This window comes from Ranitomeya imitator, chromosome 8 (assembly GCF_032444005.1).
Source record: "Ranitomeya imitator isolate aRanImi1 chromosome 8, aRanImi1.pri, whole genome shotgun sequence".
Classification (NCBI taxonomy): Eukaryota; Metazoa; Chordata; class Amphibia; order Anura; family Dendrobatidae; genus Ranitomeya; species Ranitomeya imitator.
Genome location: NC_091289.1, coordinates 4,318,515 through 4,342,535, shown reverse-complemented (window position 1 = coordinate 4,342,535; position 24,021 = coordinate 4,318,515). Strand labels below are relative to the sequence as shown.

The window sequence follows — 24,021 nt, the reverse complement described above, 5'->3', positions numbered from 1 at the left end:
GACGATCGAAGTAGAGGGAAGAGTGGTGGACTTGGCCTTTTGGCTGGATAGACACGGCCTGGCTGCCTTCCAAGATAAAAGGGAAGGGGAAACGGTTTGGTCCCTCCCGACAGCCGGGCAGGGGGTGGCCAGGCAGAATGTGGTCCGTCTTCGGTGGAGGGGCAGTGAAGCGTGCCCGCCAAGGGCGAGGGTTGTGGAGCTCCTTCTGAAGATGGACTTCAGGGCGACTGACATCTTTGCCTTGATTCATCCGTTTGGCACCTCCTTCTTCGATGTCAGTTTAGTTCGGCCAGAGGGCTTGGAGCTTTTCTGGTCGAATTTCAAACTGGCAAAGGGGGAGCCCGGCTGACGAGACTTTGCCGTGCAGGCGGTGTCTCGCCAAAATAGTGTAAAGAGGGTGACCGTTCTGACAAGTAACGAGTCACTCTCTGGGGTCGACATAATGACGTGGCTTTTCCGTTATGGGGAAGTCACCGAGGTCCCTAAAAAAAATAGGGACGAATTTGGCATTTGGTCAGGGGGCTGGACCTTCATGGTAAAGTTGAAGGTTTCAGGAGGTACGGTCACCCACATCGCCTCCTCAGCATTTCTGGGGAGGGACAGAATCCAGTTCTTCTACCAGGGGCAACCGAAGGTCTGCCACAGGTGCGGTGATCCCCGCCACTTCAGCGCAGGCTGCAAGGTGCAGAAATGTGCCTTGTGTGGTGGGGTAGGCCATCTTGCCGCGGCCTGTGGTGACATTAGGTGTCACCTGTGTGGTGACCTAGGTCACCCGTATAGCCGCTGCCCCCGTTCCTTTTCCAGCACCATCTCTGGCCCGGCAGGGGGGAGCCCAGGGGGGGGTCCCTGGTGGTGCAACTTCTGCTGGGGCTGAGGGTGGAGGCGTGGGGGGAGCTGAGGGGTCAGTGAAGAAAGGCGAGGCTGGTACATCTGCCCACCAGTGGCAACAGGTGAGGCGCCGTAAGGGCAGGATAAGCCTCAGGCAACTGGGGTGATGACTGCCCCCAGCCTGGAGGCAGCAGCCGAAGCCTCTGAGGCCCTGGGGGAGAAGGCGGTGAGCGAGGAGATCTGGAGGATGGGGAGAGGGAGGAGTTGGCTGCTTCTGATAACTCTTCCCAGTATGAAAGTCTGGATGAAGAGGTGGTGGAGCAGCCTAAAAAAACGGGTGACAATTGTACCGGCAATAGTCGGAAGAACAAGGCTAAAAAATCTAAGCCCCCCCCCCTGGCCACTAGGGTGCCTACGGAAGGGCTCACCGACTCCCCTCTGATCCCCCTCTCCAAATCAGTTCCAAGCCCTCGATGACTCTGCTGTGCCGGAGGTCGGGGGTGAGGGGCCGGACGCAACATCCGGGGTGCCTTCGGGGAGTGGTGAGGTCTGTCCTCTGGGGGATTCACACTTCTCTGGAGGGGGGGACCACCTTGGGGTCTAGAGGCGAGGAATCTATTTCTGGGAAGTCCTGTGCTGTAAAGGAGGATATGGACACCTCGGTGTCTAAAGAGGAGGGGTGAGTCGGGCTCCTCCTCAGAGGGGGAGAGGAAATCAGGGGGTACGGTTAAAAAACAGGCCATCTAACTCAATCACCCATGATGGCGGAACCTACCCCGTTGACTCAGGCGTCGATTAATGTCGCCAGCATAAAGTCAGATACGGCTAGATTTACGGCCTTTGATTTTTTCACCCGGGTTGAGGCTGATATTTTATTTTTGCAGGAGACCAGACTAACGGACCTGGGGTCCATCTACAAAGCAAAGAGGGAATGGAGGAGTGGGCCCTCATACTGGTCTCTTGCGGTCGAGCCATATAGCGGGGTAGCGGTCCTTTTTAAGACCACGGAGGTGGAATGCAGACGGGTGATCGAGTTAGAAATGGGGAGATGTTTGGTCCTTGACGTCTTCATGAGGGGACAGGAGCTTCGGCTCATCAATATCTATGGCCCGCAATCTAAGTGGGACCGTAAATGTCTCTTCCTGAGGATCAAGCCCTATCTTTTTACAAGCCGGCAGGTGGTCTTCGGTGGGGATTTTAATACTGTGACCAGACTCAGTGATAGGGGAGGCCCCGGAGACTGGCTGGCTTATGATAGCGTAGCTTTGAATAGCATAGTAAGCGAAGCTCGCCTGGTGGATGTCCACATCCGGCACACCCCAGGTCACGGGGGTTTCACCTTTTTTAGGGGAAGCAGTAGGTCTAGGATAGATAGGTTTTTTTTAAAGGAGGAAGCCATCTCTTCGGCAGTGTCTGTTGTTGAGGTGGAGTTCTCCGATCACTGTTTCATTTTCTTTACTTTGAATGTTACAGAGACCCCCCGCATGGGGAGAGGCGGAAGTAAGACAGTCCTTTGAGGAATTTCTTCACAGCCAGGTACCTCTCTTGGGTCTTTGTAGCAGTAAGTCTGAGTGGTGGGAGATCTTCAAAAGAAGGGTCGCGGGGTTCTTCCGTCAGCTCTCGAGCCTCAGGGGCCTGAACAGGTACTGCCTATATTGGGAGCTGGGAAGGAAACTCGAGCAGCTCGTCTCGACTGGAGGGGACCGAGAGGAAATCTTCAGGGTGAAGACCTTGCTCAAGGGGTGCCAGTATGATAGGCACACATCCTTGGTTTTTGAGAGGGATTTCGGGAGGTACCGCTTGCCCGACCCTTACAGAAACTGCAGGTTGTCAGTGAATTGTAAGATTGTGAGAGGACTGATTGACAGTACGGGGTCCCTGAACAGATCCAAATCGGGGATTCTGGAGGTGGTCAGATCCTTCTACTTGCACCTCTTGGGGAGGAGGGATCCTGATCGAGATGAGATGTCAGCTTTCCTGACTGAAACCATCCCTGAGCCAGGGGATGACCCCTCTCTTCATGTTTTGACAGAAGCAATCAGGGAAGAGGAAGTGAGACGGGCGATTGATGGGCTCCGGCCCAAAAAGTCGCCCGGTCCGGATGGCTTAACATCCGAGTTCTACAAGACTTTTAGGGACTCTTTGGTCCCCCTCTTGACTGAGATGTTTAATGAGTGTCTCTCCTCGGACATTCTGCCCAGTTCAATGAGGAAGTCAGCCCTGATTATCCTGTCAAAGGGTAAAGACTCGTCCCGTATTGAGAATTGGCGTCCCATAGCGCTTCTCAATACGGACCGAAAGGTTCTGGCAAAGGTGCTTTTTAATCGGTTAGTGCAGTTTGCACCCCGGCTCCTTTCGGGGGCCCAACACTGCTCTGTTCCAGGCCGCAGTACATTTAGTGCTGTGCTCGGTGTCCAGGAGGCAGTGGAGCAGGGCAGGGCAGGTCACTGGAAGGGGTACTTGCTGTCCTTAGACCAGCCGAAGGCCTTTGACCGGGTTAACCATGAGTACCTCTGGTCCGTCCTTCTGAGGTATGGTCTGGCTGGGAGGTTTGTTGATTGGTTGAGAGTTTTATACAATGGGGCAGAGACTTTTCCGCTCGTGAACGGTTGGGTCGGGCACCCTTTTGAGTTGAGGTCTGGTGTCCGCCAGGGCTGTCCTCTGAGCCCACTGTTATACGTGTTTGCGATCGACCCCCTTTTAAGGAGGGTGGAGCGTGGACCGTTGGTGGGAGTCGGGATGGACCAGGCGGAGCCAGAGGCCGCCTTGAGGGTAGTGGCGTACGCTGACGATGTTTCCCTTTTTGTATCCTCAAGAGAGGAGGCAGATTGGGTGATGTCTGAGGTTGAACGCTACACGGTGGCATCCGAATCCATGATCAACCGGGACAAGTGTGAGAGTCTCTGGCTGGGAGGGGGAGATCCAAGTTTTGATCTCCCGGACACCCTTCCAGGGCCTCAGGCCACAGCAAAAATATTAGGCATCAGTTTCGGCCCGGGGGATTATCCCCAGCAAAACTGGGAGGGCAGACTTAAGATTGCCGCCCAGAAGGTGGATCAGTGGAAGGGTTGGTCTTTGACCCTAAGGGAAAGGGTTAGTCTTGCCAAGGGCTATTTGCTTCCTTTGCTAATATATCTGGGCAGCGTCTGCATCTTGCCAGAGCCTCTTTGGACACGGGTCTACAGCCTGTTTTTCCAATTATGGGGAAATAGGCTGAACCTAATCAAGAGGGAGGTCACGTACCGCACGAGGAGACTAGGAGGGTTGGGTATGGTCAACCCAGTGGTGTTTCTAGTAAACACCTTTCTTAAGGCAAACATCGCCAACCTCTGGTTAGAGAAGGCTCCTCTGTGGGTATTCTCCTGTAGGGGGTGGTTTCGGCCTTTCTTCCAGGAATGGCAGACAGGAGGGCAGGTGAAGGACCTTCGTACACCTCATGGGCATCTTCCGGCTTATGCTACCCCGGTTCTGAAGGTGATCCGTCGGTGGGGTCTGGGAGTGTGGGAGATCAAGACCATGTTGAGAAGGTTTCTTGACAATAGGGTCCTGTTGACCCACTTTCAGAAGCCCCTGGCGCTCATGGATTGCCCAAGCTGGGATCTGGAGGTGGGGCTCGGGTTATTGAACTCTAAGCGGATCCCCTTGAAGTTTTGGGACTTGGCTTGGCGCTGCTTCCATGGGAAGCTGTATGTGAGGGACAACCTGAAGTGCAGACGCTCTGATGACCGGGATTGTCCCCGCGAGGAGTGTGGCGGTATGCTTGAAAGCATGGAGCATTTCCTGCTTTGGTGTCCCTTTAATACAGAGGTCTATAGCAGGGTGGGTGCTTCCATTGGCTGGCCCAGGCTGGCAGGCCTTTCCTATGCGGAGTGGGCCTATGGGGCATTCAGGTCCCTTGGTGGCCGAGATCGGGGCACTGTTTTCTTAGTTAGTTTAGTAACTAGGTTCCACACGTGGAATGCACGAATGCACGGTGTCTACTCAGCGGAAAGTCCTCCCCAAGGGAAGAGGTGATTAGGAACATCCTGGGTGACCTGGCAAAAGTGCGCTTGCTGGAGTTTGAGAGGCTGGGTGCAGGGAGGGCCTCTCTTCTATGGAGGGGTTTCTCCTTTAATGTTCCCTAGGGAGAGTTAGGTTCTGTGTGCCTGTGATAGGGTTGAGTTAGTCTTTTATCCTTTTATCTTTATTTTGTAGGGTCAGATAGATGTGTAGGGACAGGGAGGGACAGTTTTTAGGGACAGGTAGTTAGTATTAGGTTGGTAGTGAGGGTCAGTGAGGGACAGGTAGGGGCAGGTAGGCAGAGATTGGTAGGGCTATAGGGACAGGATTTTCTCTTTTGTGTTGTTAGGGAGGGTCAGGGTGATGTGCGGTAGATTAGGGTGAGAGCCTCTGGTCTCCAGTTCCTGGTGGTGGGCTGTAACCCTCACTTACAGATTTTTGTTTTGTAATTGGTAACCTGGGTATAGGGCTTGCAAGCATTGAACTTGGGCCTGTTCTTTGGTCATGGTTAAGGTGTGTAGTGGTTATTATTATTATGTTATTATTGATATGTTATTATAAGGTTGTATATATATGTTACATGTGTACGATGATGCGTTTAGGGGGATTTAGTTTAGGTGGTGTGGGGGGGTTTCTTGGGGGGTGGGGGGATGGGTTTTGGAGAATGGACGTCCGGCGTGATGCCAAGAAAAAAAAAAAAAAAAAAAAAAAAAAGGCCATAAACTTTTATGGACCTTGCTGTATAGGAAAGGCCACAAACTTTAGTGGGACCTGGTGTGATGGGCCACAAACTTTCGTGGGACCTTTGGGGGAATGGTGGTGGTATAGTTTAGGAGGAAAAAATAAAAAAATAAAAAATAAATTAAAATTATTTAAAAAAAAAATATATAAAATAAAAAAAATATATAAAAATATATGATTAAGTTTCGGCCAGGTGGCCTATTTACTTTGTTTAGGGCAGTTGGCCGACTTGTTTATTTTTCTAGGGATGAATGCGTGGGTATGTGTGTATGAGGGGAAAAACGATACAGGTTGAGGTCTCTTCCCTTGCTGGGGGTATTAATGAAATGGAAGAACATTTTGTTTGTATAGATCTGCTGGACATTGGACTTTTGGGGATTGTAAATAATTTGTTTTGTTATTGAGTTTGTCTGTAAGCTTTGTTTTGTACTTTTATAATAAAAAGAGATACAGGAGGTAACTCAGGATCAGTGTTATGACCTGGTGGTAAGGACAATAATGGACCTGGTGGTTAAGAGCACACGGAATGACCTAATAGTTACCGTACTAATAATATAGGACGAGCTCTGAGACGTGGGAACTCTGCTGACCGCAATCCCTAATCCTATCACACACACTAGAAATAGCCGTGGATTGCTCCTAACGCTCCCTATGCAACTCGACACAGCCTAAGAAACTAGCTAGCCCTAGAGATAGAAAAATAAAGCCTACCTTGCCTCAGAGAAATTCCCCAAAGGAAAAGGCAGCCCTTCACATATGACTGAGTAAAGATGAAAATTACAAACACAGAGATGAAATAGATTTAGCACAGTGAGGCCCGACTTACTGAACAGACAGAGGATAGGAAAGGTAACTTTGCGGTCAGCACAAAAACCTACAAAAAGACCACGCAGAGGGCACAAAAAGACCCTCCGCACTGACTCACGGTGCGGAGGCGCTCCCTCTGCGTCCCAGAGCTTCCAGCAAGCAAGACAAAAATCAAAATAGCAAGCTGGACAGAAAAATAGCAAACCAGAGAAAAACAAGCAGTAACTTAGCTTCTGCTGGGAAGACAGGTCACAAGAACGATCCAGGAGAGAGCTAGACCAATACTGGAACATTGACAGGTGGCATGGAGCAATGATCTAAGTGGAGTTAAATAGAGCAGCCAGCTAACGAATTAACCTCGTCACCTGTAGAAGGAAACTCAGAAGCCGCAGCTCCACTCACAACCACCAGAGGAAGCCCATGGATAGAACCAGCCGAAGTACCATTCATGACCATAGGAGGGAGCTTGACAACAGAATTCACAACAGATCAGTAATGTAATGTATGTACACAGTGACTGCACCAGCAGAATAGTGAGTGCAGATCTGGAGTATAATACAGGATGTAACTCAGGATCAGTAATGTAATGTATATACACAGTGACTGCACCAGCAGAATAGTGAGTGCAGCTCTGGAGTATAATACAGGATGTAACTCAGGATCAGTAATATAATGTATGAACACAGTGACTGCACCAGCAGAATAGTGAGTGCAGCTCTGGGGTATAATACAGGATGAAATTCAGGATCAGTAATGTACAGTGGGGCAAAAAAGTATTTAGTCAGTCAGCAATAGTGCAAGTTCCACCACTTAAAAAGATGAGAGGCGTCTGTAATTTACATCATAGGTAGACCTCAACTATGGGAGACAAACTGAGAAAAAAAAATCCAGAAAATCACATTGTCTGTTTTTTTAACATTTTATTTGCATATTATGGTGGAAAATAAGTATTTGGTCAGAAACAAAATTTCATCTCAATACTTTGTAATATATCCTTTGTTGGCAATGACAGAGGTCAAACGTTTTCTGTAAGTCTTCACAAGGTTGCCACACACTGTTGTTGGTATGTTGGCCCATTCCTCCATGCAGATCTCCTCTAGAGCAGTGATGTTTTTGGCTTTTCTCTTGGCAACACGGACTTTCAACTCCCTCCAAAGGTTTTCTATAGGGTTGAGATCTGGAGACTGGCTAGGCCACTCCAGGACCTTGAAATGCTTCTTACGAAGCCACTGCTTCGTTGCCCTGGCGGTGTGCTTTAGATCATTGTCATGTTGAAAGACCCAGCCACGTTTCATCTTCAATGCCCTTGCTGATGGAAGGAGGTTTGCACTCAAAATCTCACGATACATGGCCCCATTCATTCTTTCATGTACCCGGATCAGTCGTCCTGGCCCCTTTGCAGAGAAACAGCCCCAAAGCATGATGTTTCCACCACCATGCTTTACAGTAGGTATGGTGTTTGATGGATGCAACTCAGTATTCTTTTTCCTCCAAACACGACAAGTTGTGTTTCTACCAAACAGTTCCAGTTTGGTTTCATCAGACCATAGGACATTCTCCCAAAACTCCTCTGGATCATCCAAATGCTCTCTAGCAAACTTCAGACGGGCCCGGACATGTACTGGCTTAAGCAGTGGGACACGTCTGGCACTGCAGGATCTGAGTCCATGGTGGCATAGTGTGTTACTTATGGTAGGCCTTGTTACATTGGTCCCAGCTCTCTGCAGTTCATTCACTAGGTCCCCCCGTGTGGTTCTGGGATTTTTGCTCACCGTTCTTGTGATCATTCTGACCCCACGGGGTGGGATTTTGCGTGGAGCCCCAGATCGAGGGAGATTATCAGTGGTCTTGTATGTCTTCCATATTCTAATTATTGCTCCCACTGTTGATTTCTTCACTCCAAGCTGGTTGGCTATTGCAGATTCAGTCTTCCCAGCCTGGTGCAGGGCTACAATTTTGTTTCTGGTGTCCTTTGACAGCTCTTTGGTCTTCACCATAGTGGAGTTTGGAGTCAGACTGTTTGAGGGTGTGCACAGGTGTCTTTTTATACTGATAACAAGTTTAAACAGGTGCCATTACTACAGGTAATGAGTGGAGGAAAGAGGAGACTCTTAAAGAAGAAGTTACAGGTCTGTGAGAGCCAGAAATCTTGATTGTTTGTTTCTGACCAAATACTTATTTTCCACCATAATATGCAAATAAATTGTTAAAAAAACAGACAATGTGATTTTCTGGATTTTTTTTCTCAGTTTGTCTCCCATAGCTGAGGTCTACCTATGATGTAAATTACAGACGCCTCTCATCTTTTTAAGTGGTGGAACTTGCACTATTGCTGACTGACTAAATACTTTTTTGCCCCACTGTATGTACACAGTGACTGCACCTCTGGGGTATAATACAGGAGGTAACTCAGGATCAGTAATGTAATGTATGTACACAGTGACTGCACCAGCAGAATAGTGAGTGCAGCTCTGGGGTATAATACAGGAGGTAACTCAGGATCAGTAATGTAATGTATGTACACAGTGACTGCACCAGCAGAATAGTGAGTGCAGCTCTGGGGTATAATACAGGATGTAACTCAGGATCAGTAATGTAATGTATGTACACAGTGACTGCACCAGCAGAATAGTGACTGCACCAGCAGAATAGTGAGTGCAGCTCTGGAGTATAATACAGGAGGTAACTCAGGATCAGTAATGTATATACCCTCCAGAGACATTTACATCATATGTGATAGAAATCAGTCTCCTCTCATATAACTCTCCCGTGTTAGTTCTACCGCCCCTTTAAAACTGCTCCTTTAAACTGCACAGGAGAGAAGGTACTTGATACATAAACAACTTTTATAAAAGCAATTCCAGTAATTTCTTTCATAGCAACAGAGTGAGGCTGATTCTCGTCAGCAGCGGTGGGGGATGGGCGGACGCTGCGGAGATGTAAGAACGGTTACATGGCCGTGACCCGTCCATTATACACGTTATATTTATCACATTGTGCGCACCTGTCTCCATGCAGACATTGATTTACCTCCTCTACTCTGTGTTTCTGGTTGTCAGTAGCTCTGCACCCCAATTTGTCTGTACTTAAAGGGGTCCTTTAGGAGTAAGTGGAGCTCACACATTGTTATCTACTCCTATAGTAATGGATATTGGGGTCATCAGTGATGGGTGGCTCTAGTATTTATCTGGGTCACCTCCTAATTCTTACATCTATGGGTGCAATAGGTGTAAGGCTATGTGCACACGTTCAGGAATTCATGCAGAAAATTCCTCAGAATTCCGGACATTTTCTGCATGAAATCCACAAGAAAACCGCATGCGTTTTTGCCGCGGTTTTGACACTTCCCAATGCATTTTGGAGTGGGAAATCCGCAAAAAAAACGCAAAAAGATAGAGCATGTCCGGATTTTGTGCGGTATGCGTTTTTTTTGCGGAAAAAAACGCATCATGTGCACAAAACATCCGGAATTCATTCTAAATGATGGGATGCTTATTGTATGCGTTTTTTTGCGGTTTTATAGCGTTTTTATCGGGAAAAACCGCGAAAAAACCGCAACGTGTGAACACAGCCTAAATAGTCAGATGTGACATCATTTCAAGTGACCTCTAAGTGTATCGTCAGAAATATGCCAGAAATAGTCCAGGAATCGGCCAGACGGTAAGACTAATCACTGTATCCTGATTTTACTTGCATCTCCTTTCTTCCCCTGCTATTTAACCATACTCACATTTGCCCTCACTATTTTCACTATTTTCCGCTATCCTTCTCACACTATGAGAAACTATCCCAATCCCTCTCACTTAAAACCTGTGCCACTGACCCCCACCTCCCTGCTTCCTCTCTCTGGGGCACTTTGGAATGCCCGCTCTATATGCAACAAGCTCCACGATCTCTTTACTTTCCACAACCTTTCCTTCCTGGCCCTCACTGAGACCTGGCTGACGCCCCCTGACACGACCTCCCCTGCTGCACTGAGCTACGGGGACCTCCACTTTACCCACACTCCTCGCTCTGGCAACAGACATGGCAGAGGAGTGGGTTTCCTTTTTTCTAAAAACTGCTACTTCAACCCTATCCAACCCCCACCCTCCCTTTTTTCGAGGTTCACTCTGTCCGTATCTACTCTCCCTCTAATCTCCAAATGGCTGTCATATACCGACCACCGGGCTCAGCCACTGCCTTCATTGACCAATTTTCCACCTGGCTCCTTCACTTTCTCTCTGCTGACATCCCCACCATCATCATGAACGACTTTAATATCCCTACTGACACCCGCCAGCCAGCAGCCTCCAGGCTCCTGGCCCTTACTTCATCCTTTGGACTTACTCAGTGGTCCTCCACAGCCACCCACACAGACGGACATACGCTAGACCTCATCTTCACCCGCCTCTGTTGCTTATCTAATCTCACAACCTCTCCCTTCCCCTTATCTGACCACCATCTACTCACCTTCTCTTGTCCTCCTCACCTGCCCCCCACGTCCAGCCAGTACCACATCCTCGCAGAAACCTTGCACACCTAGACATTCACAGATTCTCAGACTCTCTCCTACCTCTGTCCTCCATATCTTCACTCCACGACATGGATAGCGCCACCACTTTCTATAACTCCAGCCTCACATCAGCCATAGACTCAGTCGCCCCTCTCATGCATGGCAAAGTGCGATAAATCAATAGGCAACCCTGGCATAGCAACCTCACCAAAAAACTCCGACAAGCATCCAGTGTCGCTGAGCAGCGTTGGAAAAAAAACACGCCTGCCAGACAACTTCACCGCTTTCAAACAAGCTACACTTGCCTTCAAACTAGCCCTCACTTCTGCTAACCAGACCTATTTCACTAACCTTGTAACTTCACTATCCTACAACCCAAAACAACTGTTCAGCACATTTAACTCTCTCCTCCGCCTGCCACCTCCAACTCCCCTCATCTCTTCTGAGGACTTTGCCACCTACTTCAAAAACAAGATCGACCAAACAAGGCAAACCTTTACTTTTCCACCAACCCAACCACTCCATATACCAGACCTCTGCCCTTCCCCAATAACTTCCCTCTCCAACATCACTGAAGGAGAACTTACTCACCTCCTTTCCAAATCACACCTCACCACCTGTGCACTTGACCCCATCCTCACTAACACGCTCATTCAAGCCCTAACCCATCTCCTCAACCTATTGCTATCTTCTGGTACTTTCCCCTCTGCCTTCAAACATGGCGCCATCACACCCATCCTCAAAAAAGCTAACCTTGACCCAACCGCTATACCCAGCTATCCCCCCATATCACTGCTCCCATTTGCTTCCAAACTCCTTGAGCAGCATGTCCATGGTCAACTTTCCTCCCACCTCTCATCCAACGCTCTCCGTGACAACCTCCAATCTGGCTTCCGCCCCCACCACACCACCGAAACTGCTCTGACCAAAATTACTAATGACTTACTCACAGCCAAAACTAACAGACAGTTCTCCATCCTCCTCCTTTTCGATCTGTCCTCTGCTTTCGACACAGTCGACCACTGCCTACTGCTACAGATTCTTTCTTCCCTCGGCATCAAAGACCTCTCCCTGTCCTGGATTGCCTCATACCTTTCCGACCTCACATTTAGCGTTTCCCACTCCCACACCACCTCCTCATCCCGCCCTCTCTCTATTGGAGTCCCTCAAGGCTCTGTCCTAGGGCCCCTACTTTTTTCCATCTATACCCTTGGCCAAGAACAACTCATAATGTCCCATGGCTTCCAGTACCACCTATATGCGGACGACACTCAGATCTACCTCTCTGGCCCACATGTCGCCTCTCTTCTGTCCAGAATCACGGAGTGTCTGTCAGCCATATCCTCCTTCTTCAACTCTCGCTTCCTAAAACTCAATGTAGACAAAACCAAACTCATCATCTTTCCCCCCCATCTCACGTATTCCCCCTACCTGAACTATCTGTTATTATAGAAAACGGCCTGCTTCACCCCTCTGCAAATCCCTTCACTGGCTCCCAATTCCCCAACGAATCCAGTTCAGACTACTAACACTGATCTACAAAGCCATCCACAACCTGTCCCCTTCCTATATCTCCGAACTAATCTCCCAATATCTTCCCTCACGTAATCTCCGGTCATCCTGAGATCTCCTACTCTCCTCCACACTTATTCGTTCCTCACACAACCGCCTCCAAGATTTCTCCCGAATATCCCCCATCCTCTGGAATTCGATGCCTCAACACGTCCAATTATCCACCACCCTCGGATCCTTCAGACGGAACCTGAAAACCCATCTCTTCAGGAAAGCCTACAGCCTGCAATAACCATTCTGCCGCCAAACCAACTGCCCGAGCTGTCGCCACGTCTCCGGCCACCCGAGCTGCCACCACGTCGCCGACCACCCGAGCTGCCGCCACGTCTCCGGCCACCCGAGCTGCCACCACGTCGCCGACCACCCGAGCTGCCGCCACGTCGCCGACCACCCGAGCTGCCGCCACGTCGCCGACCACCCGAGCTGCCGCCACGTCGCCGACCACCCGAGCTGCCGCCACGTCGCCGACCACCCGAGCTGCCGCCACGTCGCCGACCACCCGAGCTGCCGCCACGTCGCCGACCACCCGAGCTGCCGCCACGTCGCCGACCACCCGAGCTGCCACCACGTCGCCGACCACCCGAGCTGCCACCACGCCACCGACCACCCGAGCTGCCGCCACGTCACCGACCACCCGAACTGCCGCCACGTCACCGACCACCCAAACTGCCGCCTCACCACCACCAGTGCTGCAGCACACCAACCTCCTGTCTCTTCCCCACTATCCTGAAGAATGTAAGTCCGCAAGGACAGGGTCCTCTCCCCTCTGTACCAGTCTGACACTGTAAATTTGTTTACTGTTAACGATGTCTATAGCCCTGTATGTAACCCCTTTTCACATGTACAGCACCATGGAATTAATGGTGCTATATAAATAAATACGGTAATAATAATAAAAAATTAAGGCAACATTTTTGCGGATTGTGTCTAAATTATTTGGGTAAAGTCATCAGAGGCATGTATTAATATCTGAATGCTGGTTTCTCCCATCAGTCCCAATACCCCTATCATATAGCACATAACGTCTAGGCCCTTGTCCCCACCCGGGGTACAACATTTAACTTCCAACCTCAGCGTATAACATAACCTCCAGCCTATCCCCCCCCAGTGTATAACAACCTCCAGCCTATTCCCCCCAGGGTATAATGCGTAACCTTAGGCCTTCCCCCCCCCCCCCCCCAGTGTATAACATATAACCTCCAGCCTATTCCCCCCCAGGGTATAACATAACCTCTGGCCTATTCCCCCCCCCCCCAGTGTATAACATATACACTGGGGAGGGAATAGGCCAGAGGTTATAGGTTATACACTGGGGGGGGGGAAATAGGCCAGAGGGTTATATGTTATACACTGAGGGGGGGGGGGGGGGGATAGGCAGGAGGTTATATGTTATACACTGGGGAGGGAATAGGCCAGAGGTTATAACATAACCACCTGCCTATTAACCCCCCCCCCCCCCCCCAGTGTATAACATAACCTTTGGCCTATTCCCCCCAGTGTATAACATGTAACCTCCAGCCCCCCCTGGTGTATAACATAACCTCTGGCCTATTTATCCCCCCCCCCCCCAGTGTATAACATATAACCTACAGCCCCCCCCCCGGTGTATAACATATAACCTCTGCCCCCCATGTATAATTTATAACCTCCGTCGCCCTTTTATAGCTTATAATCTCTGCTCCCCCATGTATACTATTTATCCTCCACCTCCATATATAACTGTTAAAACCTCCACCCACAATGTATAACTTTAGAACCTCTGCTCCCCTTGGAGTATATCATATAATCTCCAACCCCCTCCCTCTCCCCCCATGTATAACTTATAACCCCCGTCCTATCCCCCCTCCTCCACCGGTGTATAGCATATAACCTCCGACCCCCCCAGTGTGTAGCTTATAACCTCCGGCCTATTCCCCTCCCCCCATGTATAACGTATAACCTCCGGCCTATTTTCCCCTATGTATATCTTATAACCTCCGGGTCACTGTAGACTTCAGGTTGGTGATTTGTGCGTTTGCTTTGCGCCTGAGTAACATGATGATATTGATGATTGTGAGGAGCCTCGGGGGGGGGGGGATTCTACAGTGTCATCAGTAGTGTGAAGCCCCCCACGGTGTCAGTCACAGAGCTCAGATGTGACGATATTTCTCCTGGATCATCCTCTGAACCAACCTTCTCTCTGTGTCCCCCCAGATTCTCTACGACAGCCCGAAATCCCGGCGAGAGGTGGAGTACCACACCAGGGCGTCAGGGGGTCCGCACATCGTGTCAGTGCTGGACGTGTATGAAAACATCCACCGAGGGAAGCGATGTCTGCTCATCGTCATGGAGTGGTGAGAACGGCGCTGATAGTGCTGCAGTATCACAGCGGCTATAGGGACTGGTGGACCAGTGGCATGGATCGTATGTGGTCACAGCAGCCCCTATACAGGCACCAACATTAGTACAGCAGGAGGAGGTGGTCCTAGGAGCCCCCCGCTCCTCCAGGGAGCAAACCCCTGCCCCATATTCCCCTCAATACACATCTCGCTCCAGGAGAAACATGGGGCCAACGGCCGAATTATGTTCTTATCCTGTCCGCGGAAGTCTTCCCCAGGGACCCATATACCACTGTACATAACCAGCAATACAATGTGACCTCCGTATAACACCGTCATCACCAATAATACAATGTAACCTCCATATAACACCGTCATCACCAATAATACAATGTAACCTCCGTATAACACAGTCATCACCAGCAATGCAATGTAACTTCCGTATAACACCGTCATCACCAGCAATACAATGTGACCTCCGTATAACACCGTCATCATCAGCAATACAATGTAACCTCCGTATAACACCGTCATCACCAGCAATACAATGTAACCTCCGTATAACACCGTCATCACCAGCAATACAATGTAACCTCCGTATAACACCGTCATCACCAGTAATACAATGTAACCTCCGTAAAACACAGTCATCACTAATAATACAATGTAACCTCCGTATAACACCGTCATCACCAGTAATACAATGTAACCTCCGTATAACACAGTCATCACCAGTAATACAATGTAACCTCCGTAAAACACAGTCATCACTAATAATACAATGTAACCTCCGTATAACACCGTCATCACCAGTAATACAATGTAACCTCCGTATAACACAGTCATCACCAGCAATACAATGTAACCTCCGTATAACACCGTCATCACCAGTAATACAATGTAACCTCCGTATAACACCGTCATCATCAGTAATACAATGTAACCTCTGTATAACACCATCATCACCAGTAATACAATGTAACCTCTGTATAACACCATCATCACCAGTAATACAATGTAACCTCCGTATAACACCATCATCACCAGTAATACAATGTAACCTCTGTATAACACCGTCATCACCAGTAATACAATGTAACCTCCGTATAACACCGTCATCACCAGCTATACAATGTAACCTCAGTATAACACCGTCATCAGCAATACAATGTGACCTCCGTATAACACAGTCATCACCAGTAATACAATGTAACCTCCGTATAACACAGTCATCACCAGTAATACAATGTAACCTCCGTATAACACCGTCATCACCAGTAATACAATGTAACCTCCGTATAACACCGTCATCACCAGTAATACAATGTAACCTCCGTATAACACCGTCATCATCAGTAATACAATGTAACCTCAGTATAACACCGTCATCATCAGCAATACAATGTAACCTCCGTATAACACCGTCATCACCAGCAATACAATGTAACCTCCGTATAACACCATCATCACCAGTAATACAATGTAACCTCCGTATAACAGTCATCACCAGCAATACAATGTAACCTCCGTATAACACCGTCATCACCAGTAATACAATGTAACCTCCGTATAACACCGTCATCACCAGTAATACAATGTAACCTCCGTATAACACCGTCATCGCCAGTAATACAATGTAACATAGCTCATGGACGAAATACCAATAATATAAAAAGCCAAAGAAGGTGACGGGACAATCCCATGAGTATCACCACGAAGGTGACTGCCGAGTTTATGCAGGATTACTTATTGGTAGATTACTTATTGGTAGATTGCATATTCATGATTATCCAGTAGATTACTTAGTGGTAGATTACTTATCAGTGGATTACTTATTGGGAAATTACTTTTCTATAGAACACTTATGGGTAGATTACTTATTGGTAGATTATTTTTTGGTAGATTACTTGTACTATTTCCTGTTGGTAGATTACTCGTCAATAGGCGTCTTATCAGTAGATTATTTATTGGTACATGCTTGTCTGTAGATTACTTCTTGGTAAAATACTTGTCAGCAGACTATCAGTATATTATTTATTTGTAGATTATTGGCACACCTCTTATTGGTAGATTACTTTTCAGTAGATTAGTTGTTGGTATATTACGTATTGACAGATCACTTATCGGTAGATTATTGGTATATCACTGGTTGGTAGAACACTTATCAGTAGATTACATATAGGCAGATCACTTATTGGTAGATTACTTTTTGTTAGATCTCTGGTTTATTATCTCGGACCCTCGTTTAGTCTCGGGTTTCCTTCCACCAGGACGTCCTATGCTGGATTCTATAGGATGCTGACGACATGGGGGGGATTTTTGACCCCAACACTTACCTGCTGTTCTGGGAGAGCTTGTATTTAGCTTTTTTGCACTTCTTTTATTATTTTTTATTTTGTCATATGGATGATTCCTTCAGATTTTCCTGATAAATGCGGTGAAGTTACTGTGCTACTAATGCTATAGAGAGGCAGCGTGGAATAACACGGATAGTGGCAGATATAATACCGTATGCTGTGACCACATAAGCGGATTAGTAGGATAAATATGTTGCAATATCCTGACAGTATAATATAATGTAATAATCCCGCTGCACACACAGGATACAATGCTAGGAAATATTACTGATATCATGTGAAATAACAGCGAGATACAATCATCATCAGATCATGTGATGTGCCGATACAAGAGATATAAAACGTGTATTAATGTGATAACGGTATAATGAAACATGACCTAATGACACAATGTTACACTATAGGGAGAGCAGCGTACGGTCAGAAATGGGACTCCCATCCTCCACAGAAGTAACATAGTAACATAGTAACATAGTTAGTAAGGCCGAAAAAAGACATTTGTCCATCTAGTTCAGCCTATATTCCATCATAATAAATCCCCAGATCTACGTCCTTCTACAGAACCTAATAATTGTATGATACAATATTGTTCTGCTCCAGGAAGACATCCAGGCCTCTCTTGAACCCCTCGACTGAGTTCGCCATCACCACCTCCTCAGGCAAGCAATTCCAGATTCTCACTGCCCTAACAGTAAAGAATCCTCTTCTATGTTGGTGGAAAAACCTTCTCTCCTCCAGACGCAAAGAATGCCCCCTTGTGCCCGTCACCTTCCTTGGTATAAACAGATCCTCAGCGAGATATTTGTATTGTCCCCTTATATACTTATACATGGTTATTAGATCGCCCCTCAGTCGTCTTTTTTCTAGACTAAATAATCCTAATTTCGCTAATCTATCTGGGTATTGTAGTTCTCCCATCCCCTTTATTAATTTTAGTAGCATAACCTCCATCTTCCAGTAATGAGGAACCACTGCTGCCCTCTGTGGCAGCGGGCCGTTCTTTACAGCATCTCACTTTACAGCATCATTATCTCGCTTTCCTGCCTGCTGCTCACTGCGTCTCCCGTATTTTGTACACAGCATGCAGGGCGGGGAGCTCTTCACCCGGATCCAGAAGAGGGGGGACCAGGCATTCACTGAGCGAGGTGAGGCCATCGTTCTGGGGATTGGGTTCATAATCTTCCAATGTTACATTTCACTATTTTCAAGATCACCGTTTGCCGTCATGGAATAGGAACATTTATGTTTCAGGATTATGCTGACCTGGTCTTCTGCACACAGCTGAGAGCTTGTTACAATGTATCAGTGTAGGTGGCAATTCTGAGCCTGGAGTCCAGGGCAGAGGATTGTGCACACTGAAACATTGTAACGGCATCAGCTGTGTGCGCTGGACAAGGTCAGGACTGACTGCAAGCAGAGATATTAGCGTCTTAATGATTACAACGATATGCAAAATTTGGGTTTATGAATATTTTTTCAAATCCAGTGACTGACTTATGTTTTCTTATCCCCTAATTTAATAAAACACTTCTATTTTTAACCATCACGTATGGATTTTGCACAAAACGTGCGTGAAATTATGTACAAGTCAGGTGAACGAGAAAAAGCTTTATTGTAGCCAAAAATGTACAGAATGTTATATATAAAAGTGTATTCTAGAACATTCATTCTGCGACGTCCTTGGATGTTACGGTAATGTTGGCGCCTTTTCCTTCTCTTCTAAGCTCCGCTTGATCTCTTTTCTCTCAGAGAAGGTCTGTGGATCTTCTCTGTGAAGCGTCCAGCTGTAATCCACCATCATGTTCACGATCCATCTACCTTGGTAGCGTCGTTCCTTCTCCTTGATCTCCTGATGAAATCTTTCTCCGTGCTCTTCGCTATCAGCGCCAAGGTTTTCAGGAAAATCCAAATGGGAATGTAAAAAATTGTAACATCATCAGAGAACCCAGGGTTCTGAAGCGTCTCAGCATGTTCTCCACAATGGACTGAAAAATTGGATCTTTGTTGTTACCTGGGAATTTCTCCACAACTTATTTTAAAAGACTCACAAGCCCTTTTATTAACAGCTTTCATCTTTGTTTCAAGCACGTCGTCATTCATGAGTTTCCGAATTTACAGACCCACAATAATGCCTTCCTTCTCTTTTTCTTCTGGCAGTCCCTGAAATTTGGTACACAGGTCCTTAAAGGCCTCCTTCTTTCTGTAGAGCTTTCACAAACTGCTTCATCAGTCCAAGCTTAATGTGGAGTGGTGGCAGGAGAACTTCAGTGGGAGCAACTAAACTTTCCACAACTTGGTTCTTGAGTCCAGGTTGCAAAGATCTTCTCATTGGCCAACTTTTTTGGCTCCAGTGATGAGTCCTATCGGGCTGTCCCATTCACACAATACGCATGGGTGCTTCATGTATCCTCCTTTCTGCCCATGGAGCAGAGAGAACTTTCAGATCACCACATATTGGCCATCCTTGTAGTTAAGTTTCTTGAGAATAATGTCTAAATTCTCCTAGCTTTCCTCAAGTGCACAGAAAGCCCTACAGACACTGAGCGGACGAGCTGCCATTGTGCAGTAGCGGCTTTCTGACTTTTTGTGGATGAATCAATAGTCTCCACTCGCTCAAATTGTGCTCAATGTCATATTGTCATATTTCCATCAGGCCAGGAACATCACTGCTATATACTAGAGTAGCATCTTGAGAAATGTGTGGAAGGAATTCCTTTTCTCTGATTCTGTACCATGAAAAACAGGTACCAGGAGCGATCAGGTTCGTCTCCTTCAGGCTAGAGCCTAAAAGCACTGCAGAGTATTTAGGAAGGTCCAAGTCCCTGACAATCATTTAATCCGAGCTATGAAGAAAGCTGTGGCCCCCTGGGACTGGCGTCTGCGGCCCCCTGGGACTGGCGTCTGCGGCCCCCTGGGACTGGCGTCTGCGGCCCCCTGGGACTGGCGTCTGCGGCCCCCTGGGACTGGCGTCTGCGGCCCCCTGGGACTGGCGTGAAGGCCTTCCTCAGAATCCTGCCCTTCATGTTCTGAATCAGGTTTCTCTGGAGGTGAAGGGACAGGTATTCCTGGACTGTGAGGCAGTGGGCGACTCGCTGACGGGAGGTCCGGGTATATAATTTCCTTCTCATCTCTCCAAGGTAGAGGTCATCACTATGGTTTTGCGGTTCCTCCAGATCATCGGCCCACCAGAACGAAAGCTTTCTTCCCTCCACACCACACAGAGCACAAGACATGTGGACCCACCATGTGTCCTGATCACCTAGCTTTACACTAAAGTGAGCGTAATACACCGACATGTTCCTTCATTGTTTCTTCACTGCAAACAAAAAAACAACGGGAATGTAGAAAAAGTTGTTGGGTGAATTACGACTCCCCCTTGTAGCCATTTTAATCATGTTGTTAGAAACAGAAACTTAATCCTCCGCAACCACTAAATCCTGAGCAGAATGGTGGTGAGCAGCGCCGCCTCCACAACCACTAAATCCTGAGCAGAATGGTGGTGAGCAGCGCCGCCTCCACAACCACTAAATCCTGAGCAGAATGGTGGTGAGCGCCGCCGCCTCCGCAACCACTAAATCCTGAGCAGAATGGTGGTGAGCAGCGCCGCCTCCACAACCACTAAATCCTGAGCAGAATGGTGGAGAGCAGCGCCGCCTCCACAACCACCAAATCCTGAGCTGAATGATGGGAAGCAGCGCCGCCTCCGCAACCACTAAATCCTGAGCAGAATGATGGGAAGCAGCGCCACCTCCACAACCACTAAATCCTGAGCAGAATGATGGGGAGCAGCGCCACCTCCACAACCACTAAATCCTGAGCAGAATGGTGGTGAGCGCCGCCGCCTCCGCAACCACTAAATCCTGAGCAGAATGGTGGTGAGCAGCGCCACCTCCACAACCACTAAATCCTGAGCAGAATGATGGGGAGCAGCGCCACCTCCACAACCACTAAATCCTGAGCAGAATGGTGGTGAGCGCCGCCGCCTCCGCAACCACTAAATCCTGAGCAGAATGGTGGAGAGCAGCGCCGCCTCCACAACCACTAAATCCTGAGCAGAATGGTGGTGAGCAGCGCCGCCTCCACAACCACTAAATCCTGATCTGAATGATGGGAAGCAGCGCCGCCTCCGCAACCACTAAATCCTGAGCAGAATGGTGGAAAGCAGCGCCACCTCCACAACCACTAAATCCTGAGCAGAATGGTGGAAAGCAGCGCCGCCTCCACAACCACTAAATCCTGAGCAGAATGATGGGGAGCGCCGCCGCCTCCACAACCACTAAATCCTGAGCAGAATGGTGGAGAGCAGCGCCGCCTCCACAACCACTAAATCCTGAGCAGAATGATGGGGAGCAGCGCCGCCTCCACAACCACTAAATCCTGAGCTGAATGGTGGTGAGCAGCGCCGCCTCCACAACCACTAAATCCTGAGCTGAATGATGGGGAGCAGCGCCGCCTCCACAACCACTAAATCCTGAGCAGAATGGTGGTGAGCAGCGCCACCTCCACAACCACTAAATCCTGAGCTGAATGGTGGTGAGCAGCGCCGCCTCCACAACCACTAAATCCTGAGCTGAATGATGGGGAGCGCCACCTCCACAACCACTAAATCCTGAGCTGAATGGTGGTGAGCAGCGCCGCCTCCACAACCACTAAATCCTGAGCAGAATGATGGGGAGCGCCGCCTCCACAACCACTAAATCCTGAGCTGAATGATGGGGAGCGCCGCCTCCACAACCACTAACTCCTGAGCTGAATGATGGGGAGCGCCACCTCCACAACCACTAAATCCTGAGCTGAATGATGGGGAGCGCCGCCTCCACAACCACTAAATCCTGAGCTGAATGATGGGGAGCGCCGCCTCCACAACCACTAACTCCTGAGCTGAATGATGGGGAGCGCCACCTCCACAACCACTAACTCCTGAGCTGAATGATGGGGAGCGCCGCCTCCACAACCACTAACTCCTGAGCTGAATGATGGGGAGCGCCACCTCCACAACCACTAAATCCTGAGCTGAATGATGGGGAGCGCCGCCTCCACAACCACTAACTCCTGAGCTGAATGATGGGGAGCGCCGCCTCCACAACCACTAAATCCTGAGCTGAATGATGGGGAGCGCCGCCTCCACAACCACTAACTCCTGAGCTGAATGATGGGGAGCGCCACCTCCACAACCACTAACTCCTGAGCTGAATGATGGGGAGCGCCGCCTCCACAACCACTAACTCCTGAGCTGAATGATGGGGAGCGCCGCCTCCACAACCACTAAATCCTGAGCTGAATGATGGGGAGCGCCGCCTCCACAACCACTAACTCCTGAGCTGAATGATGGGGAGCGCCACCTCCACAACCACTAACTCCTGAGCTGAATGATGGGGAGCGCCGCCGCCCCACTCTTATCAACCGTGTCTTAAAGAAAATCTGCCTCTCCACCCACAGCAACCAATCACTGTTTATATACTGCCGAGGTAAAATGAAAGCTGTTCTCTGATTGGTTGCTATGGACACCGCCACACTTATGAACTGTCTTTACTGTTCCAAGCAACCAATCACAGCACAATTTTGAGTTGTTATACTGCGGAGGTAAAATGAAAGCTGCGCTCTGATTGGATGCCATGGACACCACCACACTCTTTGGAAACTGGGTTAAGAAAATCTTCTCTGCCCACAGCAGCCAATCACAGCGCCGTGTTCATTAATTTCTAACCAATCTAATGACACCAAAATCATCCACCAAAGATCACGGTGCAAGAAAAAGCCCTCGGAGTCAGCGTTTGTGGAAAAACTGTACGTGATGGGATTTTTTTTTATATTTATACCGAGTTCAGTGATGAAAAGTGTGAAAATCACGTCTTGTCAGCAGCTTCTCCCGGCAGACCGCTGATATTCTGCTTTATCTCCAGAAGCGTCTGAAATCATGCGAGACATCGGGATGGCGATCAGACATCTGCACGAGCTGAGCATCGCCCACAGGGACGTCAAGGTGCGAGCCATAGTGGTGGCCCCTACCGCCAAGGGGCCCGAGGAGAAGGGGGCACGACATGGACGCTGCAGACTGTGGTGTTGACAGGCGGCATCTTTACTGACAGCTGGTCATGTTCTGTACTAACTATTCTTACTGGCGGCTGGTGATCCGGTGTCATCACTGACTATTCTTACTGACGGCTGGTGATCCAGTGTCATCACTAACTGTTCTTACTGGCGGCTGGTGATCCATTGTCATCACTGACTATTCTTACTGACAGCTATTGATCCATTGTCATCACTGACTGTTCTTACTGACGGCTGGTGATCCATTGTCATCACTGACTATTCTTACTGACAGCTGGTGATCCATTGTCATCACTGACTATTCTTACTGACGGCTGGTGATCCAGTGTCATCACTAACTGTTCTTACTGGCGGCTGGTGATCCATTGTCATCACTGACTATTCTTACTGACAGCTATTGATCCATTGTCATCACTGACTGTTCTTACTGACGGCTGGTGATCCATTGTCATCACTGACTATTCTTACTGACAGCTGGTGATCCATTGTCATCACTGACTGTTCTTACTGACGGCTGGTGATCCAGTGTCATCACTAACTGTTCTTACTGGCGGCTGGTGATCCGGTGTCTACATTGACTTCTTACTGACAGCTATTGATCCATTGTCATCACTAACTGTTCTTACTGGCGGCTGGTGATCCGGTGTCATCACTGACTATTCTTACTGACAGCTGGTGATCCATTGTCATCACTGACTGTTCTTACTGACGGCTGGTGATCCAGTGTCATCACTAACTGTTCTTACTGGCGGCTGGTGATCCGGTGTCATCACTGACTATTCTTACTGACGGCTGGTGATCCATTGTCATCACTGACTGTTCTTACTGACGGCTGGTGATCCGGTGTCATCAC

At 48.5% G+C, this 24,021-nt stretch overlaps 1 protein-coding gene across 1 annotated transcript in view; it reads left to right on the top strand.

The window, feature by feature from the left end:
- MAPKAPK3 (MAPK activated protein kinase 3) overlaps positions 1-24,021 on the top strand; it is a 75,381-nt gene that overhangs the window by 44,907 nt on the left and 6,453 nt on the right. The window contains exons 2-4 of the mRNA XM_069736074.1: positions 14,636-14,775; positions 18,198-18,262; positions 23,021-23,100. Of these exons, the coding sequence (XP_069592175.1) occupies positions 14,636-14,775; positions 18,198-18,262; positions 23,021-23,100 (285 nt within the window). The remainder of the gene's footprint in view (positions 1-14,635; positions 14,776-18,197; positions 18,263-23,020; positions 23,101-24,021) is intronic.